Source organism: Mchenga conophoros, linkage group LG18, assembly GCF_057382185.1.
Source record: "Mchenga conophoros isolate Kocher_MC1m ecotype Shallow Benthic linkage group LG18, M_conophoros_male_GT1.1, whole genome shotgun sequence".
In the NCBI taxonomy this organism is placed as follows: Eukaryota; Metazoa; Chordata; class Actinopteri; order Cichliformes; family Cichlidae; genus Mchenga; species Mchenga conophoros.
Window position 1 is genome coordinate 16,244,757 of NC_140543.1, and position 21,359 is coordinate 16,266,115.

Below are 21,359 nucleotides of genomic sequence, written 5' to 3' on the forward strand. Positions count from 1 at the left end.
ATCGCTTGTTTATCAAATGGGAGGAAAAAGGCAAAAGAGGTCGTCCAAAGCTAGTAAATGAATAGTAACCATCGACGACATGTATAAGTAGTTTTTTGTTTTTTGTTTTATTATAGTTTAAACGTGCAGTAAGAACTATATTAGGTACTACTAACTTTACGTTACAATATAGCGTCGACAGCATGATATTTGCTCGGTTGATTCGCAGATATAAGAAAAATAAACAGTTTGCACGAAAGACTAATGATAAACATGCCAAGAAAGTGAAAAGAACGAGTCAACAATCTCACCGAAACACGAACATACATCTACACACACCTGAAAATGAAGGTTATGTTTAAGTTGCATTTTTTTTAAACATGCATACTTATACCTTTAGGTGATTGTATGGTGATTGCGCAAACTGTTCAAAACCTGCTTTTGGTTTTCAGATCAAAATGCTGTCAGATCCCTCTGTATGTACAAATCATTAATACACTGGGGGTACACGAAAGCATGGTATTTAATGCTGCATAGCTTTGATAGATACATCTGGTCATATAAAGGAATATGAATACGAAACATACGCGACATGTGGACTTTGCACCCCTTGTCATAAAGTCAAGCTCAATGGGCTTATTCAAGTTCTTGAAAACGAGTGAGCTCTCTCGATAAATTGTAAAACATCGCCCCCTGTCGTATGACATCAAGAAGAAGTTATTACGCAGTACAGCAAACAATTCTTGTGCAATAGATGCGCTTTTAAAAATGTGCAGCATTTACAGGAAACAAATGAACAGACATTAAATCAGAGAGAGAAGTATGTGCTTCACTGTATTCCAAACCTTTCCAGGCTGTAGCCTTGGTGGTTCTTGTTTGGCTCTTTTGGTTGTTCCTGGACATCCTAACCAATTTCCTCTCATCTGAGGGTGAAAGCCAAAGTCTGGAAGATGAGCCAAAGTGATGATACATCAGTATATTGGTTTGAACTGCAGATCTGAGTTTGCAGTTGTTTAGAAATAGCTCCAAGAGACCTTCCCAGATTATGTCTTTTAACATACTGCTGAACCTCAGCACCACTTATTAAAAGATTTAACTGAGTGTAAGTATATATTTGAGCCTGTATATGTACTCTTGACACTGTGTGGAGTAGAGAAAATCTAAAATAAATTAAAATTTGCGCACCCAAGTGTTTCTTTAGATGTATGCTGCTCAACCATTGCACCCTGGAAAAAGAACCATCCAAAGAAATAAGTAAAAGTTCCAAATTGCCATGACAGTTATGGGCAAGATGAGTCTATGTAAACTTTCATAACTGACTGTACATGTTAGTTATGAAAGAATAATTTTGAGAGTGTGTGGTTTTGTTGCACATAATGTAAGCCAGTGGAGAATAGATTAAGCTAGTTAAAGCTCAGCTTTAACTTAAAAATAACATCAGGAATTAAAAAAAATATATAGATTAGTAATAATATAATCATTACAATTAATAATATATTATTCTAATATATGCTGTTATTATTATTATTATGTAATTGTCATAACATTTAGATACAGTGTTTATAGTACTTCCTATGGATATTCGGATGAATGGTTTTGCTGTTTGTGTCGTGAACATTATTTTTTATTAACAGTCTAACCAACAGTATTTCTAAAAGTCTTTAAAAAAAAGAAAAAAGAACCAAATAGAATCTCTATATATCAACATTAAAGATAAATATTTTTAAACTTAATTTAAGTTTATTCTTCCTCGGATGGTAGATTTTCAGTGAGATCATAACGTTTAGGCAACTTTTTAACGTTTTGGAGCAGCAACGTGTTGCCTTCCAGTTTGTGATGTAGACTTGCGCATGCCCAGTACCTGACATTTGAAGTATCTTCTCAGGGGTGTTTGAACAGGAAGGCGGACATATTGGCGAGACTGTTGGAGAAAATCGGGCATCGTCTGCGATTGTTTTCTGAAAAGTAACACACATCAAACCCAATCTGTCTGTATTCCATCTGAGGGATAAAGCAGTTCGGACGGGGAGGCAATCGAGGCTCAGTGACAGCGCACGCAACGCTACGGATGGAGTGCCTTTAAACGTTGTAACGACTCCGTCTTTACACTCATCGAAATTTGGAAGAAGCAGAAGTTTTTTTTCCCACCACTTCTACTTTTGAGCTGTCAGATTGGTTTGTCATTTTCTGCAGGGGCCTGGCATAGATATGGGAACGGCACAGGACTAGCTTTCCAACAAATCGTGCTTTTTTCAGACAGACGGTGCATTCACGTTTTAACTGCCTTTTGTTTGGATGCACCAACATTTTAAGCCCTTATCCTCAGCGGCATCCCACGGAGGCTGACTAATCTGTCGCCGCATTTATCTTTGCCACTAAAGTTGTTTGCCACTCGTACCGGGGACACATACTTCAAATCCGAAAATGTGGCTTTTGCATGTTCAATGCAACCTTAAAGCGTGTGGAAGCTCCAGGAGAACGATGTGTTTTCTTTGAAGTGCGGCGGAAAGTTCAGAAGAAGAAAGGGACATTTGGCTAGCTAGCTAGCTATCGCTAGCTGCTAAAGCTAGCTAGCCACTCGCCATTGGGCTGTTTTTGTTCATAACTCAACGTCGGGAATGAGTTTTGCAGCAAAAATGTCTGCTGGGGATACGATGGAGGCTCGATTTGAAAAGATCGATGCCATGTTGAAAGACCCAAAGTCAGAAATAAACACGGATTGTCTGCTGGTAAGTTTGTAGCATAGTAGCGGGCTAAAGTGGCTAACGTAGCGATTCAGCCAATTTCGGGGTCAGTGTAGTCCTTGGAACAGAAATTCTTTCCGAGACCAGCACACTTCATCTTGTCACTGAAGAATTGCTGACACAGAATATACAGACATTTAGTTAGCTGGAACACCTGTGCACTGGCATGTAAAAACTAGGGGTATTAATTTTAACACCTCCAGATACTTTACAAAATCGAAGGCAAAAACGCACACTATAATAGGGTGGAAATAACAATCTTTAACTGCGGTATTCTGCTAGTTTAAAATAAAAATAACGAATAATTGTAACGTAATGACTAATAAGCTGGACAGATGGCACAGAGACACACACTTCGTTACAATATTTTTGTTTTAGGCAAGTTAAAACCCATCAACTAGTGAGTTTCCTGCCTTGCGCTGCAAACCGATTGTGATATATATATATTTTTGGTCACCAGTGTGCAGCTTAGAGCATTTAAAAGGTGACCAGTTAGATGTGTTGTTTGTTTCAGCTTCATATAAAGTGATAGGCCCTCTTCAAGCCTGTTCTAACCTGCAGAGCTTCAGCTGCATCAGTACACCTGTTGGCTAGAGTTTTTCCTGGCTGCTTCCTGCCTGTGGATGACAACTCACGAAATGACTCCTATCTTAAAAGAAAGGCGGCTGTTGCCACGTGCTTCAGCCTGGAGCAACACCTTTATTGGTTTTTATTACGTGCAGCAGTCCCAGAAACTGACTCATCGTGGAGGGGATGTTGTTACGTCGAGGGTGTGTTGATATGAAGAGCGTTTCAGGTTCAGTGACAGCCGTGCTGCGTGTTTTCGCACGGATTTGCGTCTTTGTGACTAAAGGGAGCGGTTGTGCTCAGATGTTTGTTGTGGTAGAATCAAAATGAGTGTAGGTAATCGGCTGGGGGGACGGATGGACTTGCCTTGAATTTCCAGTTACTGACTTAAAACCTATGTTTTGGGTTTTCGTGTCTGACCTACTTTTTCGCCTTGGGCACACCACTGAAGTGGCAAGAAATAAACAGTTCCCATATTATTATGTATATCCTAATAGTTCTTGAGGCTACGTGGCTCTTTGATTGATTCCTCTTGACTTTATGATATAGGAGTGGACTAATTTCCTAAACAAATGAAGTAAGGAAAGCCCTATAGGAAAAGGGGCTTGTCCCAAAACCCCACCCACACATCCCAGAGTGTTTGTGTTCAGGGTGCTACAGATAGTGGTCTTTAGTTAAGAAAAATTGCTTAGCACTGACCTCCCATCGTGTTGCAGAAAAGGGGCTCTTAAACTCACCTAGAGGTGCACATGCTCTGCATTTCTAATGGCAAAAAGCTGTGGGGACTGTTCCCACTGGCAGCCTCACACACAAGGGTGTTGTTCGTTTTTTTTTTCTCTTTTTTTTTTTTTTTTTCTTTTTCTTCCCCTCTCTGCAATCGCCCCTGATCAATGAATGGAGGCCTTTTGCTGAGGCGCTCTCTGCCACCATGCAACTCCACCCACAGCTTAATAAAATTCCATGCTAATCAAATAACCTCTTGTCTTTGACTGGCCTGGAGTTCCCTGTGTGTCCCAGAGCCATTCTGCATGTCTGGAGAGTTGAGCCCAAGCAGGCAGCTCTGAGGTAGCTGGGTGTGGGCTCTGCTCTCTACCCATAAACCAAAATTATGTGGACTGAAGACTCATGTTTCTGAGGGCTGTGAATCAGGACATTTAACGCATGAAGCAGCCAACATGCTTGGCTATGAGTAATAGGCTCCATCAGAATGCACAATGCAAGCCTTTTACTGGCTGTGTTTCTGTACCTGGCATAGCACTCTGAAGTATAGGACCGTTGGGATTACACTTTTCCCTTATAGGAGCTTGGCCTGTGATATGTGTGATGGTGACATTTGGCCTGTACCTTAGTGCTCAGCTCTGGGCTTGCATAACCATTCACTGTTCTCCAGTCCTGCTGCCCTTATCTTCACCCGCTAAATAAATCCTGCTCAGAGTGAAGAGAGCCTTATCTAGATGGGCAGCCCCCTCCCCAATCATTGTGCTCTACATTGGCTTCTACAGAGCCAATCTGAACGGACAGAATTCCTGACATTGTGATGTGAAAGCTCAGTTGCCATTAAAGGTCTAAGCATTGTTAATATATTTTATTCTTCTGTCAACCAGCAATGATCGAAGTCTTTAGAAAAATGAAAATTGGTTGTGTATTTGTCAAAGTACTGAAAAATGTCCCAGGTACCCTTGCACTTGGCGCTAGAGTATTAAAGTGGAGTCTGTTTATCATCTAGTGCATTATAATAAATGAATCGATGTGTTAGGACTCGCTGTGAGCGATAATTGAGGTGCACTACATAAAGGCTTCCTGCCATCATCTTTGTTCTTCCTTTGACACTTGGACTACGTCAGCGCCTCTGAGTTTGATCCCTCTTTCATCTGTTATTTGGGCTTTAAATCTGTAATAAGAGTAATTACAGGAAACTGCAAGGCCAATAAACCAGATTCATACGATGGCGACTGTGCGAGTACTGCACGTCAGGGTGGATGCTCTGACTTTGATTTAGAGTGTGAGCTAAAATCAGAAATGCTGCATATATTTCAGTTCGTGTAGGAGATGGCAATAGATAAATTAGCTTTGTGGTGAGATTCCTATACATTTAGATGAGTATGAGACAGAGATTTATTTTGTTGAAATCACATTTGGAGGTCAACATCAGCCAGTTTTTTCTACTTAGTTTAGATTTAGTCTTAAAACATCAGAACTGAGTGAGTGATTCTTATGCCTTATAATGAAATGATAAAGAAACTTTGCTATAAAAACAGCTGGTGTGAAAACTTGTATTTATTGTTTAAGTCCAATTCGGACTAAGGTCTAATGCTGGATATAGCCCAATTAAGGGAAACTATCATACAATAAAACAAGGCCTCATAGAAGCTTACCTTGAAAAACAGTTGTTCTGAGCGTCTAGCATAAACATGTTTGTGGCCTGCGTTCTGATTTCCTTGCATGGTTGAGTTGCCAAGGCCCAACTTTTGAAAAACAGCCAGTGAATCCTTGTCCTGCCTTCACGACCTTTGCCTTTAATGGACCTGCCCTGCCTCTTAAGGTGTTGTCTTGCACTGATAATGTAGCAAAATTCACTGTCGTTCTAGATTTACCAGAGATTTTTTGACAGGAGGACATAATACTCACCCTTTTGTGGTGTTCTCAGTTAGCATATAGGCCTGTGTAAGGGGTATATGACAAGGCAAGATTTTCCAGGCCATTGTTATCAGGATATACCAGTCCTCTAAGCTACTTCTGTTTTGTGTTAGTCAACCAAAACAAACTGCACTGCGTAATGACCTTTCATTCTAAACCACAGCATCACATGTGCCATTTATCTGTTGAACATTTGTTAATTGTGACAAATATATACTATGAACAAAATCAGTCTTTTCACCATAAGGGCGACACTGGTGAATGCAGGAACCTTGAATGCACCACCGGTTGTTTTTGCATCTGCTCTTTCTCACAGCTGCATCCCCTGCAGGGCTAATGTAACTCTGACAAAAAGTACTGCAGTGGCCGTATTTTTATGGGGGCAATCACCTACAGCACTCATTTAAGTTTGATTTGTCCATTGCTCCCCGGAAGTAACAAAGGTATTTACCCATATGGAAAAGATATATATAAATCTTATAAAGTTTGTATCTGTCTTGTGTGAAACTTGTATGAAAAGCATACAAGAGTGAAAACAGATATAAGATCCCTTGAAAAATTATATAATGAAACTTGTATGTTTTGGATACTTAGTAAAACAATATATGAAAGTAATGAGAAATTGGCCACTTTCATGAGTAAATCATGTAAGCCTTATATGATTTACTCATGAAAGTGGCCACTTTCATGAGTAAACCATATAAGTTTTTACTATATCTTTTCCATATGGGTAAGTAAGGTATGTAATACTTTGGAAGATGCACACGAAATGTGTGGGCTCTGTTGATTTGTTTTGAATTTAAAACAAAGCAACACCCGTCTGGAGCTTTTTTGATAATGAACTGTATCGTCTTGATTTGGAAAACATTTGTGGTGAAGGTTACGGTCAGCATTTCATCTACCCCTATTGTCAGAAGGTTCAGGGCTGTCAGTTGTAAACTGCTCTCCTCAGCTATTCAGTTATGGGAACAACAATTGACTGAGCTATTTGTAGCAGTGCTTTCCCTCAACTGACTGATTATGTGCAGGAATGCATACTAAAATGGTCCAATCTTTTAAAAATGGAACTCCTCTTTCTTTTTTTTCCTTCTTTTTTTTGAAATGAGCCCATTCAGAATCTGTCTTGTTTACTAAGGGCTAAAATGCCCGTTGGGCGCTCCTGCGTACATAATGGTCTATATTCCCTCCTTTAATGAACTGGTCATTTGCTGGCGTGTGCCGTGCAGGCAGAGGAGCACAGTTTTGCTTGAGAATCCACCACTCAGTCATTGGAAACCAGTGAGCGATGGCCACTGTTGGAATTACTCCATTCTACTTTCACATGAAAGCTTTTGTGACAGTAATTCTCGCTCACTGGGACCTCATAAGAAACTCAAATACCCCTGTTTTGCCACTCCTGGGCTTACTGTCACAGCCATTTATCCAGCAGAGTTGTTAGATATGCAGTCTTTCAAGGCACATGGGATTTCCTGTCAGTAGATATTATCTGCAGCCAGAGTGTGTAAGAAGTAGTCCAGACAAAGTGCTTGGCTAGAAAAACTCCAGCTAAAGTCTCAGTGGTGGTTTCTAAGTGTACTAGAGGGATCAGCGTTAACTCTCTTGGAATGTCTTTACCTGAGAGGAAGTGATGTGTTATTTCATGCTTTGAATGGCTTCACTGGTTTGTATGATCACATTCACGTTTACACGGGCACACCCCGCTGTGGAATAGGCTGTCTGCTCAGCTGCTCACATGTGGAAAGCATATTGTCTTGAAGAGGTGGCAGAAAAGGACGTGAGAAGAAGGGCTCAACTTAGGCCAGTCCACATGCCTTGTGCTGGCATGCTGAGAGGGGATGATGTGGCCGAGTCTCTCATGGAAATTTTAACTCAGACTTTAATGTCTGGAAAAGAGCTTGTGCTTGTGTGTGTGTGTATTTTTATCCCTTAAGGATTAAGATATAAAGGAAATAATTATCATATGTAATGTCAGCCAATGCATTGGTGTGTTCCGTATAACCATACATTTTTTTTTAAATTATTTATTTTAAACATAACTATCGCATTTCATGAATAGGGCGATGAGACGGTTTTTCATATGATTAGTTAGTAATCCCAGGGATGTGTCACCCACTGGCTGAAGCAGCATCAGCAGAAACTTCAAGCTCTGGTTTGTTTTCCTTGCAATTTTTCCCAAGACTGCCACATAATAAAACATCCTGTGCACGGCTACTGCCCAGCCCCTTTCGAGTTGAGTTAATCGTTTTTGTGATTTTCCTTATAACATAGATTGCAGGCACATCTTGTTAAGTTCATAGCAGCATATAATCTCAATAATTGTATCATTTTAATTAATAGTGTCACATTTTTGCCTTTTGGCTGAAGGCTATGATATCAACTTGGATCCTTGGTGTTAATTTATAGTGTGTGTGCACCTTTTTTCATTCAGTTTGCCTGGAAAGTGCTCATTACTGCAAAGTATTCTAAATTACTCATGATGAAAAAGTATTTCAAGTATTCCTGTACTAACAGCCTCATATTTGGTACTGTAGCCTGGAGCAGAGTTTGCAATGAAAACTGTATTGCAAATAGGAATTTAATATGCAGACACCAAACAGGCAATAGGAGCTGGTTGAAATCCACTAGGTGGTCTTTGTGTGTCTGTTGTTTGAGTTGATGATTTTCATCTGAAAGAAAACAGACTCGCATAAATGGGTTGATCCATGATGTGCTGACATGTTCAAGGGATATCTTCCAGCGGTATTTTCCAAACTCTCCATTCATGCCAGGCGTTGCAGTCATCTTGCAGTGTTTTTTTTTTTCTCTCCTCGGCAGCACAGCTGTGTAGGTGGAACGGTGATAATACTTTGGAAGCATTACAATCCACATTAGTTCAGAGAGCTGGCAACAAGCCCCGATAATGTAAAGCACTTCTCAGATTCTGACAGTTTTCTTTGAAATTGCCTATCATGACATGCACTGTTAAGCTACACAAGTCTGGATGCCTCTCCAATGTGCAGGAAGCTGCAACTGGCTATTGGTATTGGCTGAATATAAAAATCACTGGTGGTCCTCTTGATGCATGTTATTAAAGGTTGTGACAAAATTGTGACAAAAATGACTCCTGCTTGGCCGTCTTACATGTATGTGCAGGTGATCTGGATGCTCTGCTCTGCTGTAGTCGGCACAGTCTAACCTCTCTACGCTGCTTCCCACCCAATGCTGAATTTTGCGGTGATAATCAGTTTCCCACAGATTTATTTTCTATCTGTGGTATAAATGGTTATGTTAACGTGTGTGTTTGTGTGGTGTTGCTGAAAAGCTGAATAAGTGAATAAAAAAAAATCTGTTTAAGTTTCTATTCTGCAAATATTTATATTTCCCCAAGTTCTTCTGTCAGCGAGTTGCGTATTCCATTTCAACCCTGCCATATTGGATTAAATCCGGTGGTAGTGTGGTTGTGTATGAAGTTAAGGTAGCCCTCTAGCTTATAGTGGATCTTCAGAGCAAAACAAGTGCCACTGTCCACGCCACTATCAGAATAAAACTGAAGCAAAGGGCTCTTAACAACTTTGCTCCTATTAAAAGACAGCTCTCAACTTCTCCACTTTGACAGCTGGCCAAGAAGCCTTTTAGCTCAGCAAACAGACTAGGGCTGCAGCGATTCATCAAATAAATCGATTTATAACAAAAAATTCCTCAGTGTAAATGTTTTTGCTTCGATGCGCAGTTTAACTTTGTAGCCCTCAGCTGTCACCATGTAAGTAGTTAAACATGTAGCCGAATTTTGTCTACATACACAAAGCGCATAGCCGCTACTGAGACGGTAAACTCGAATGGAGTGAAACAAAAGTGTCTGAAACTGCAGCAATTGCCAAAATAACCTTTACGGGGAAAAAGTTGGCAGGAGTCACGTGGCGAGAATCAAACCACCTCTTCAGCAAGCTCTAATGTGAAGAAAAGTGAATTTTGTAGCAAACCCCCATTTCCACCACATTTGTTTTACACAGTAAAATATCTGCAGTAAAGCTGTAGAAATTAAAATTAAAGTGTATGCAGATGAAATTTGAACTATGTCTAATATGATGTTTAAATTGCTGAGAGTAGACGGCAGTCGTCCTATAATCGATTACGAAAATAATCGGTAGCTGTAGCCCTAAAACTGCCGTTTGTTGTTGATAGGTTGTTAAAGTAGTTCCATTTTTTTCCCTTCATGGTACGTGCAAAATCATGCATACAGGAAATCACTCGTACACTGTTTTGTTGCTTTACAATTTTATTTTGACTACACTTACCTGGTTGGTCATCCTACTTCCTCTATCGCTCATGAGTGGAAGGCCATTAATTCTAGGTTCTGTTGTATATCAATGCATAAACATCCATTAGGGGTATTTAATGTTGCTAAGCTACCTTATTTATTAATAGTTTGCCAGTTGATTAAAATGCCATCTATATGGTTCCTCCTGGTATGTCTATATCAGCTTGCCCTCAGTTTCTCTCTATGAGGATAGGTGACACCACAGCAAACATGCAAATGCCGAAATTCAGACACCGATGCTCACAGCCAGTACTTTATCAAACTGACATTATTTTGTTTGTTAATCGGTTAGCTTTCACATTCTTGTTTCATGATTTTATCCTATATTGTATTTGTATTTGCCCTACCTGGCTCTGTTATTGCTCTGGTGTTTCCTTAGGATGGCTGGCTTTTCTTTGTTGCTTCCTTTATTTGTTCTCCTATTGGGCTAGCTAGCACAACATGCACCAGCTCTCTCCACTCCCTCTGCCTTTCCGTCATAGTCTTTTACAGTTGTGCTGATGATTGAAAATGAGACTCTCTATGTGACTCTGCACTTGGGATAGATTATTATTATTTTTTCTCTTTCCTCTCCTTCACTTTTTTGTTGAGAACTTGCTTGGCCACATAACTAAAATAACTCTCTGACGTGTACAGTCCTGTTGAGGAATGTTACTGTGGCTGTCCAGAGTTTTCTGCGGCAGGAAGTTATGCAAACGTGCATTGCTGAGCGCAAAGCCTTGTGATTAAGGTCCTGAAGGACTCAGTTCTTCAGCATTTTTTTTCCCAGTGTAAGCTGGCTGGATACTATATGGCTCAAAGGGCGTCTTTCTTTTCCCCCTCCCAGCCTCTTCTGTAAATACTCTCTCCTGAATGTTGACTTCTGAAGGTTTCTAAACTGAGCAGAAGAGCTTCCAAAGTATTAATTTTCCAGTGTTCTGTCCTGGTAAATTTTGAAGTTGTTTTTCTTCTTCCTAACAACAATTCTACACCTTTTACTTTTTCCTTTTCCCCTCCCACCTGCGTTTTCCTTGTACCGCCCATCCTGCAGGGCACTTGCTTGTTTTATGTCTGTCCTCCACTGTTGAGCAGAAACAGCAGAGTGACTTAAGAGGATTCCCAAGCTGCTGATTCACCATGTGTCATCATTGCTTTGCTCAGAGAAACACAAAGACACTGCTGGAATGACAAGATTTCATGCTATGATGGAAAGTTCAGAGATGATTTGGCCAATAAATACATTTTATTGCATATTTTAATTGTAGCTCTTACCAGCTTTATAGTGGAACATGTACCTCTGACCTTTTTAAAGGAAAGCATATGTAGGTTAGCTCACCCCTTGAAAACATCTGGCTCACACCTGCGCGAGGGACTTCATAACAGTTGACGTACATTCGAGGGTTTGTGTGCCCGTGTTTTTTCAGCCATTCTGGATTAGATTAAACCCTGCCAGTGGCACTTGTGCTGTAGCCTAGCCAAAGGCAAGACTGTTTCTCTCCATGTTTATAGTTCTTGAAATCACAAAAATTGTACTGTAAACAAAATGGCAACAAATACTTTATGTCTGTTTATTTTATTTGCTTTCAATCATTGATCCAAGTCGTACCCTAGCAGAGATGATGGTAATCAAGTTATGACTCCGTGGAGGGCCAGGAACATCGCTGTAATGCCTATGATAGGGAAGTGTGCAGTCGTCATTACTTACCATATATTTCTTAGGTTCTTTTGACATGCTGCTTATACAAACTTGTGATGTCAGTTTGGAATAATATACTTTTTGCTTGAAAAGACAAAAGCTAAAAAAAAGTCATTGCATTCATTTATAGATGGCAAAAATTGTATTGACCAAAGATAATGTTTTTGAATGCACTATGTTGGTGCTAAACATTATGGATGCAAAATTCTCGTCTGATTCCAATTCTGATGTTTAAAGTTGCAATTTGGTAGAGAGCTCCCTGTGTCTTCACATTTGAGGCTGGAACAGAAAAGCTCTCGGCCATTGGTTGATGTCATAACATGTGCAGTTACTGGCCGATAACCTGGTGCATCCCCGTCATAAGTGTCATGCAATATGCAAGCCATGCTTTTTAAAACTTTTTTTTTTTTAAATTTGTTTTGTTTTTCAACAAAATGCTGAAGTGCTCCCCAACAGTAACATGATCCAGACTGGAAGCCAACTGCCAGTGTTATGCAGACATTTTTGCACAGAGCGGTTTCACAGTTCGCTTTTCTCTTGCCGTGTGAGATGACCGATCTGTGACGTTGTAGCAGTCTTTTAATTTTGCTTTCATGCATGGTCACCCTTCTGCTTTTCTTCCAGGATGGCTTGGATGCACTGGTATATGACCTTGACTTCCCTGCCCTGAGGAAAAACAAGAGTATTGACAACTTTTTGAATAGATGTAAGTACACTGCATCAAGCTTTCCCCCTTATGAGAGCTCCCTGTGTCTTTCTCATTAACTATTTGTGTTCACAGTTATGTATGGGTATAAGCCTAGACTCAGGGAGGGGGGAGGAGCAGTTTTTTGGGTCACGGCGTGTATGTGGGCTTGGACACAATAGGTGTCTGCTGTTTAGTGTCCCCAACAAAGGGGCTTTCATAAATGGTTGGTGACCCGCCTGATGTCTGTCAAGGCTGGCTTCTCTTTTTCACTGTGTCCCCAGAATGGGGAAGCTGCTATAAATATGATGAAAAAAAATCTATAAGTCAAAGGTTTCTCGCTTTCCTTAATGTATCTGGTCAAACTGCTCAATTTCCAGCACTTAATATATGGGACAATGGTGAGTTATAGCGTGTACCCCAGAATTTGCGCTCAAATCTGTACTCATACTGTATTGATCATGTGGTGGTTTTTATGGGATCTCAAGTGTCCATCTTAATGCATCAGAAATGCATGAGATACTGCTAAGATTGTGCAGGATATTAATGTCATGGTGCATGTTGTAACTTTTTGTGCATTCTTAACAGGTTTTTTTTAAAAAGTTTTGAGGACAACTAGAATATAACAGGTCATATTTGAATATCAAGTGACCTACTGTAAACCCCTAGGCAAAAACTGCCATTAGGCATCTTCTCAATTACTCTTGGTTCTGTATTTTCGTGAAAGGCATTGATGGATATGGAATAATGGCGCTATATACCAAGACAGTGATCTTCAGTAGCATGACTTGCCTGAAGCACTTCTAGCTCTAAATCCCCAACCATGCATTGTGGTTTGCACCACAATCAAATAAGCTGTTTGCTCTACTGTATGTATGCCAAGACCTACTGACATTAATCCATCACCCGGCCTCGTGAGCAGATATACTCACATGGTATATTATCTATAACAGTAACTGGAGTTCCTATTTGTTGCATTTCTAAACATGTTTCTTTTATGTCTTCAGGGTTGCCTGGGATTTTTCAAGTAGGGATCATGATCCCAGGAACTCATGCGTGGTGGAAATGACTCACAAATGTTCTTATTCTAATAGCTTAGTACTTTCTTTTTATTTTTAGATCACTTGAACTTGGATGCCCCCCCGCACCCCGCTTTTCCATGCATTCCCGTGCTAGTTGTGAGTCATGTGAATTGAAAATTATCCCACTAGTACTGCTTTGACCAAATTTGGCTGAACAGTGGATACTGACTCCCCAAGGGGAGCTAGAATTATTACATCAGGGAAAGGCCAACTCTCAGTAAGCAACAAACTTTCCCTAAACGGCGTCACTCAGCTGTGCAGTTGCAGTACGCTGTCAACTTGTTCTGCTTTGCTTGCCAACAATGTGGATGTCCTATGAAAGTAACCCCTGAGATTGCATAAACAGGGAGGCTGTGATCCCTCAGTGATGGAGATACACCTTCTCTCAAAGGTCAACACCATAACAAGAGCTTTGTGCATTTCTCCTGGTAACTTTGCATGTTTGTTTTTTTTCTTCCCCCCCCAGACAAAGAGACGATTAGTAACATTCGTGATCTGCGAATGAAAGCGGAGGACTATGAGGTGGTTAAAGTTATTGGGAGGGGTGCATTTGGAGAGGTGCAGTTGGTAAGAGTGCCATTCTGTCTTTTTATTTCTTTATTTCTTTGAATAGCACAGTAGCTATAAATGTAGCACATTGATGAATAAGTCTGACTTGATTGCTGCCTCATTATCGTTTTTCAGGTAAGACATAAAGCGACAAGCAAAGTATATGCCATGAAGCTGCTGAGTAAGTTTGAGATGATCAAGAGGTCAGACTCTGCTTTCTTCTGGGAGGAGAGGGACATCATGGCCTTTGCCAATAGTTCATGGGTCGTTCAGGTATGATGGGACAGAGGAGTGTCTAAACATGCAGTTATTAGTCAGACATTGTTCAGACCACATAAATCCAGCCTCATTCATGTGTCTGACATAAATTGTTGGGATACTTTTGAATCCTTTTCCTAATTGTTTGAATTCTGTCCTTCTACAGCTCTTTTTTGCATTCCAAGATGACCGCTACCTCTACATGGTGATGGAGTACATGCCTGGTGGTGATTTGGTAAACTTGATGAGCAACTATGACGTCCCAGAGAAGTGGGCTCGCTTTTACACAGCCGAGGTAGTCCTGGCCCTGGATGGAATCCACTCTATGGGCTTCATTCACAGGTGACAGTACAACATTTGTATTTTTCTCTGTTTGTGGTGTTCATATATGTTGAAAAAGAAGCTATTTTCGTTATTTAAAAAGACTTATTAACGTTACATCGTCATTTCTAGTTCTGTTTTTTTTTTTTCACCACAAGGCATTTTTTCCCGTTGTAATTGTGTGAGATTTGTAGCGGGATCAAAGAGGTTTGGTGGCAACCTGTGATCTAAGGAAGCATTGTAATAAGCAGGAAGTAACGTTGCTAGGTGCTATCGGTTTTAAGAGACTTCACAACTGCTTCTCAGAACTTTGGAAAAAAAAAAACCAAAACATTTTTCCACACTGTCAGCTTCATTTTTCTTTCTAATATGTAAAAGATTGCTAAAGATAAGTTGGGTAGACATGCACTGTTTTGTTTTTTTTTGCTTGTTTTTTTTTTCTCATGGCATCCAGTGCAACAAACATGTTTGCCAATGTGTGAAATGGCGTGGGCCAGAGGGAGCTTTATATAGTCAATAGCAGAGCAACAAGTATGGCATGCATCTGAACATCAAATTGTTTCTCCACACAACAGCCCTGAAGCTCTTTGAGTTCATAACATTACTGGGTACAGTGGTGGAATTTTTTTCCATCAGTTTTCTTCTAATTGGAGTAAAGCATTTTTTAGATGGATATATCCTTTATTAATCCTTTTGCAGGAAATCACATTTCCACGGCAGCTTTAACCCAAACATTACACAACACATCCCAAACAGCAAAACAATGTTAATTTCTAATAAAGTTAACGTTATTGTGCATTAAATGGTCTTATAACAGCTTGTATAAAGGATTTCCTGACGCGCTCAGATTTGCACGATGTGCAGAGAAACATGAACACTATTCTCATTAACAGCTGCCCACATACCTCATGCCATCTGATCTGTCGCTGCTACAGCGTTCAGACAGATCTGACTGTGTTGTTTTTTGTTTTGTTTCTCTAACCTTAACGCTAATGCCCATGCATCGGCTCAGCATGAGAACGCTGCTGAAGCCTTTGAATGTTTTGGATGAGTTTAGTTTCCTTGTGATGCGTGTGTTTGATTTGGATGTTTTTATTGGCGTCGTGCTTGAACTGATGTCTAACGATGTTTTTGTTTCCTCAGAGATGTCAAGCCTGATAACATGTTGCTTGACAAAGCAGGCCACTTAAAGCTCGCAGACTTTGGGACCTGCATGAAAATGAACAAGGTATCAGATTCACTTTCTTTCAACACAGCCATATTGTCAGATGATGTTGATAAGATTATTTTAAAAATTTCTGTGTCTCAAGTTAATGCTGCTCAGTTATAGTGAGAATCCCAGTCATGATTATTCTGGTCTGTATTTTAATCTTGATTATTGAGCAATATTAGACATTATCTTAACAACGAGTATGGAGTTACTGAACTTTAAGAATGTGTCCTTGTATAAGGAAAAATGAGGTGGAGGTGTCGAGGTGGTTTTTTTGGGGACCAGTTCTGAATTTATTGACAGATCTTTAGCTCAGCTCAGCACCTGTTGATTAATTGTTTACTTAGAGAGAGGGGAAAATTCTAACTCGGAAAGCTGGGAGGCGGTTTTGTTGCCAGAAAGATGTGAATAATGCTTTAGATTATTTGCAGCTCATACTTGACACCTCAACATTTTTATAAAAATCTCATAAATCTACTTTAAGAGTTTTACTTCAAGATAGATCTCGAGGAGTTAAAGATTAATAGCTGAGTTTAAGTGTCTGGACATAGCTGGCATATAAATAACACTGCAAGAAGAGTATTTGTATTATTATCATAGTTTTATTTTGATCTAATTGTTGAAAGCCAAAATTGTAATTTAGGTTAAAATCTGATAAATCACTTAGTCGTTGTTTTCATCCACTTTTATAGAATTAAATAAACAACAACATTAATAATAGTAATTACTGGGATGGCAGGTTGGCTGTAGCTCAGTAGAGCTGGTCATTTATTGATTGGAAGGTTGGTGGTTTGATTCCTGGCTCTCCAGTCTGCATGCCAAATATCTTTAGGCAAGATGCTAACCCCATATTGCTCTCTGACGCATCTATCGGAGTATGAGTCTGTGTGAATATTAGCTAGAAAGTACTTAAGCATAGACAAAAGTGCTTAAGTGCTTATATGAATGGGTGAATGAGGCATCTTGTGTAAAGTGCTTTGAGTGCTCTGGCAAAGTGAAAATGTGCTATATAAGAATGAGTCTATTTACCATATCCCTGTAATAATGATAATTTTTTTGAAGTAAAGTGTTGGAGTTGTTAATGTTTATGATGCTCGTGCCCTTCAGGACGGTATGGTACGATGTGACACAGCAGTGGGAACTCCAGACTACATTTCACCTGAGGTACTGAAATCCCAAGGAGGAGATGGCTATTATGGCAGAGAGTGCGACTGGTGGTCAGTGGGAGTGTTTCTGTACGAAATGTTAGTTGGTGAGTATTTGCATTGAAAGATGACTTATTTTACATATTTAGAGCCAGACATATTACTTACCTGTTGCTCTCGTTTGTCCCGTGTATAGGCGACACTCCTTTCTATGCAGACTCACTAGTGGGGACCTATAGCAAAATTATGAACCACAAGAATGCGCTGACCTTCCCTGATGACAGCGACATATCCAATGACGCCAAGAATCTGATCTGTGCTTTCCTGACCGACAGGTTAGATGGCCACAGACCGAGCAGCGAATCACGAAGCTTTTTGTCAGAAATCCTTTTCTTTGCATAAATTGTTTTCAGATGTAGAGAACCCTCTGTGAAAAACAAAAAATCTTAATAGCAGAGATAATGGCTCTCTTTGCATTCAGATACTTGCTGTCTTCTGCTGACATTACCATACAGAATTGCTGAAATTACTAAATTTCTCCTCCTGACCCCCACAGGGATGTTCGACTCGGCCGTAATGGTGTAGATGAAATCAAGAGGCATCCCTTCTTCAAGAATGACCAGTGGACGTGGGAGAACATCAGAGAGAGTACGAATGTTTTCACTCTTAATGTTAAGGATTATTTTCACAACTCCCTTTTAATTTGGCTGCGGCTCACTGTTATTGCAATCATGGATCCTGCGATCATGTTTTCCATTTGACCTACTGCAGACAGTTGCAGGAAATTCTTGTAGACGAGCCATTCATTCAGTATCCTTTCTAAGACTAAACGTGATTCCTGCTCAGAGTAATAACTTGCAGCGCAGCATTTTTGAGGCCAACAATGGGGAAAGCAGTTTAAAGCAAATGTTAATGCGCTGGGATTGACACTGGAGCAAAGAGAGATTAGAAATGTAGTGCTAAATCCACTAGCTATAGTCGGTTCTTTACTGGCTTTATATTTAATACTTTACTAGGCTGAAGTCAGCACTTTGTTGCCACCGCCACCCCCATCCCGTTCGTGTATCAGGGGCTGACCAGCTCTACTAGCTGGCTGCTTTCCCTTGTTTTTAAGAGGGTCTCCAAAGAAAGAAAAAAGTCATTCCGGAGGGGGAAAAAGATAATTATATCATAATTACAGCAGATTTAAATATTTATAATATACCACAGTGATAAGAACAAGCCAAGAAATTTTTTTTGGTTTGGGCTAACTGACTATATAAATGACTTCGTTTGCATGTATTATTTAAAAAAAAAATGAACATTTTAGTTTTTAAGCTTTTGCACTTAAAAAATAGACTTACTTTGCTTCAGTATGTACTAGCCATAGGATATCAGAAATATGGTTGTCAGTAGAAATTAATACTGAAATATCATGATTCCTAACAGTTAAAACATTAAATGCAAGCTCTTTAAATACTGATCATAGTGTTAACATTGACTTAATCAGCTTTTTTAATCAGTTGTACAGGATAAGTCTTTGTGAACATTATGTGTTTATAGCCTGAAACTATCATTTCAGGTTATAAATGTTTTGGCTTATACAGGGTGGGCCATTTATATGGATACACCGTAATAAAATGGGAATGGTTGGTGATGCCCAAGATGGCATGAGGGTTAAAGTCCTGTTTGTGGCACATTAGTATATGTGAGGGGGCAAACTCCTCAAGATGGGTGGTGACCATGGTGGCCATTTAGAAGTCGGCCATCTTGGATACAACTTTTGTTTTTTCAATAGGAAGAGGGCCATGTGACACATCAAACTTATTGGTAATGTCACAAGAAAAACAATGGTGTGCTTGGTTTCAACGTAACTTTACTCTTTCATGAGTTATTTACAAGTTTCTGACCACTTATAAAATGTGTTCAATGTGCTGCCCATTGTGTTGGATTGTCAATGCAACCCTCTTCTCCCACTCTTCACACACTGATAGCAACACCGCAGGAAAAATGCCAGCACAGGCATCCAGTATGTGTAGTTTCAGGTGCTGCACATCTCGTATCTTCACACCATAGAGAATTGCCTACAGATGACCCCAAAGATAAAAGTCTAAGGGGGTCAAATCAGGAGACCTTGGGGGCCATTCAACTGGCCCACGACGACCAATCCACTTTCCAGGAAACTGTTTATCTAGGAATGCTCGGACCTGGCACCCATAATGTGGTGGTGCACCATCTTGCTGGAAAAACTCAGGGAACGTGCCAGCTTCAGTGCATAAAGAGGGAAACACATCATCATGTAGCAATTTCAAATATCCAGTGGCCTTGAGGTTTCCATTGATGAAGAATGGACCCACTATCGTTGTACCCCATATACTGTATCACACCAAACCATCACTTTTGTTGTTCCAGCAGTCTTGGAGGGATCCATCCAATGTGGGTTAGTGTCAGACCAATAGCAGTGGTTTTATTTAACTTCACCATTCACATAAATGTTTCATCACTGAACAAAATCTTCTGCGTGAACTGAGGGTCCTGTTCCAATTTTTGTTTCGCCCATTCTGCAAATTCTGTGCGCCGATCTGGGTCATCCTCGTTGAGATGCTGCAGTAGCTGGAGTTTGTAAGGGTGCCATTTGTGAGTAGCTAATATCCGCCGAAGGGATGTTCGACTAATGCCACTCTCCAGTGACATACGACGAGTGCTACACTGTGGGCTCTTGCTGAATGAAGCTAGAACAGCCACTAGTGACAGTTTTCTTGCGTCCACGTTTTGGCAAATCCAACACTGAACCAGTTTCACGAAACCTAGCAAGCAGTTTGCTAACTGTAGCATGGGAGATGGGTGGTCTCGTAGGGTGTCTTGCATTGAAATCTGATGCAATAACCCGATTACTGCGTTCACCAGATATCAACACAATTTCGATCCGCTCCTAGCGTGTTAACCTCTTCGACATGTCAATGGCTGTGAACAAAGAGAAACTTGTAAATAACTCATGAAAGAGTAAAGTTACGTTGAAACCAAGCACACCATTGTTTTTCTTGTGACATTACCAATAAGTTTGATGTGTCACATGGCCCTCTTCCTATTGAAAAAACAAAAGTTGTATCCAAGATGGCCGACTTCTAAATGGCCACCATGGCCACCACCCATCTTGAGGAGTTTGCCCCCTCACATATACTAATATGCCACAAACAGGACTTTAATATCAGCAACCATTCCCATTTTATTACGGTGTATCCATATAAATGGCCCACCCTGTACATCTTATAACATAGCTTAAATTCAATGTGTAGTTCATCTGTTATGATGATCTTCATCATTTCCTCCATATAAAATTTCCCACAAGTCACACCACACCTGTTGCTGCATTTGCAAACTATTTTATGTTATTACTAAGTAATCACAGTGTTGGCTTTGACTTGTTCTGAAATATCAGTTTTCATGACATCCCTGGTGTTTATTAATTAATATTAAACAAAACTTGAATGGTATCAGGACATTGACTGACTTTGTGTTATGTTATTCCCTGTAGTGAAAGACCTGCCAACACTTTTAGGAGTGTTTTCCAAAACATGTGCTCTGAATTTTTGTCATGCCCTCTAACACATGGAGGCTTTTATGTATAATAAAATTTGGTGTGTTCCCCCCCCCTTTGCCCCCCCCCCCCCCCCCCCCCCCCACTCTTTGTTGTCTCCTTTGCTGTGTGCAGCGGCTGCCCCTGTAGTCCCCGAACTTAGCAGTGACACTGACACCAGTAACTTTGATGACATTGAGGAGGATCGGGGAGAGGAGGAGACCTTTCCCATACCAAAGGCCTTTGTGGGCAACCAGCTCCCGTTTGTAGGCTTCACCTATTACAGTAATCAACAGTAAGTCTGCCAGACTTGTTCTTTGTACCACTAAATTATGTGTGTGTTCTGCTTTTTTCCCTTCATCTTTCTTGAATTTTTATATTTATACCTGTATATATTATGTCAATACAGGTTTTTAATTGTGCATCAAGGATGCTTTAGCCATGGAGCCAAACAAACAACAACAAATTTCAGAGTAAATGTCACAGACTTATGAAAAGTTCATTGTCTGTTAACGCTTTTTTTCCCAGCCTTTTGCGAAGGTCCGCTGACACGAAGAGCAGTGACAAGCGTAGCAGTTCCACAAAAGAAGATAAGAGTCATGTGAGTACAAGTCTTCAAGACAAGGTCTTTGACACGTTGGATGTCTGCGACTT

General features: G+C 40.2%; 1 protein-coding gene across 2 annotated transcripts in view; it reads left to right on the forward strand.

The window, feature by feature from the left end:
- Positions 1 to 1,854: 1,854 nt before the first annotated feature.
- rock1 (Rho-associated, coiled-coil containing protein kinase 1) overlaps positions 1,855 to 21,359 on the forward strand; it is a 31,355-nt gene continuing 11,850 nt past the window's right edge. Inside the window, exons 1-11 of one of the 2 annotated variants that reach the window (XM_085253885.1) lie at positions 1,855 to 2,708; positions 12,524 to 12,605; positions 14,133 to 14,233; positions 14,351 to 14,488; positions 14,640 to 14,815; positions 15,938 to 16,022; positions 17,112 to 17,256; positions 17,346 to 17,484; positions 17,706 to 17,797; positions 20,841 to 21,000; positions 21,234 to 21,306. In XM_085253885.1, the coding sequence (XP_085110011.1) occupies positions 2,598 to 2,708; positions 12,524 to 12,605; positions 14,133 to 14,233; positions 14,351 to 14,488; positions 14,640 to 14,815; positions 15,938 to 16,022; positions 17,112 to 17,256; positions 17,346 to 17,484; positions 17,706 to 17,797; positions 20,841 to 21,000; positions 21,234 to 21,306 (1,302 nt within the window). In that variant the 5' untranslated portion in view covers positions 1,855 to 2,597. The remainder of the gene's footprint in view (positions 2,709 to 12,523; positions 12,606 to 14,132; positions 14,234 to 14,350; positions 14,489 to 14,639; positions 14,816 to 15,937; positions 16,023 to 17,111; positions 17,257 to 17,345; positions 17,485 to 17,705; positions 17,798 to 20,840; positions 21,001 to 21,233; positions 21,307 to 21,359) is intronic. The other variant, XM_085253886.1, reaches the window with a different exon arrangement.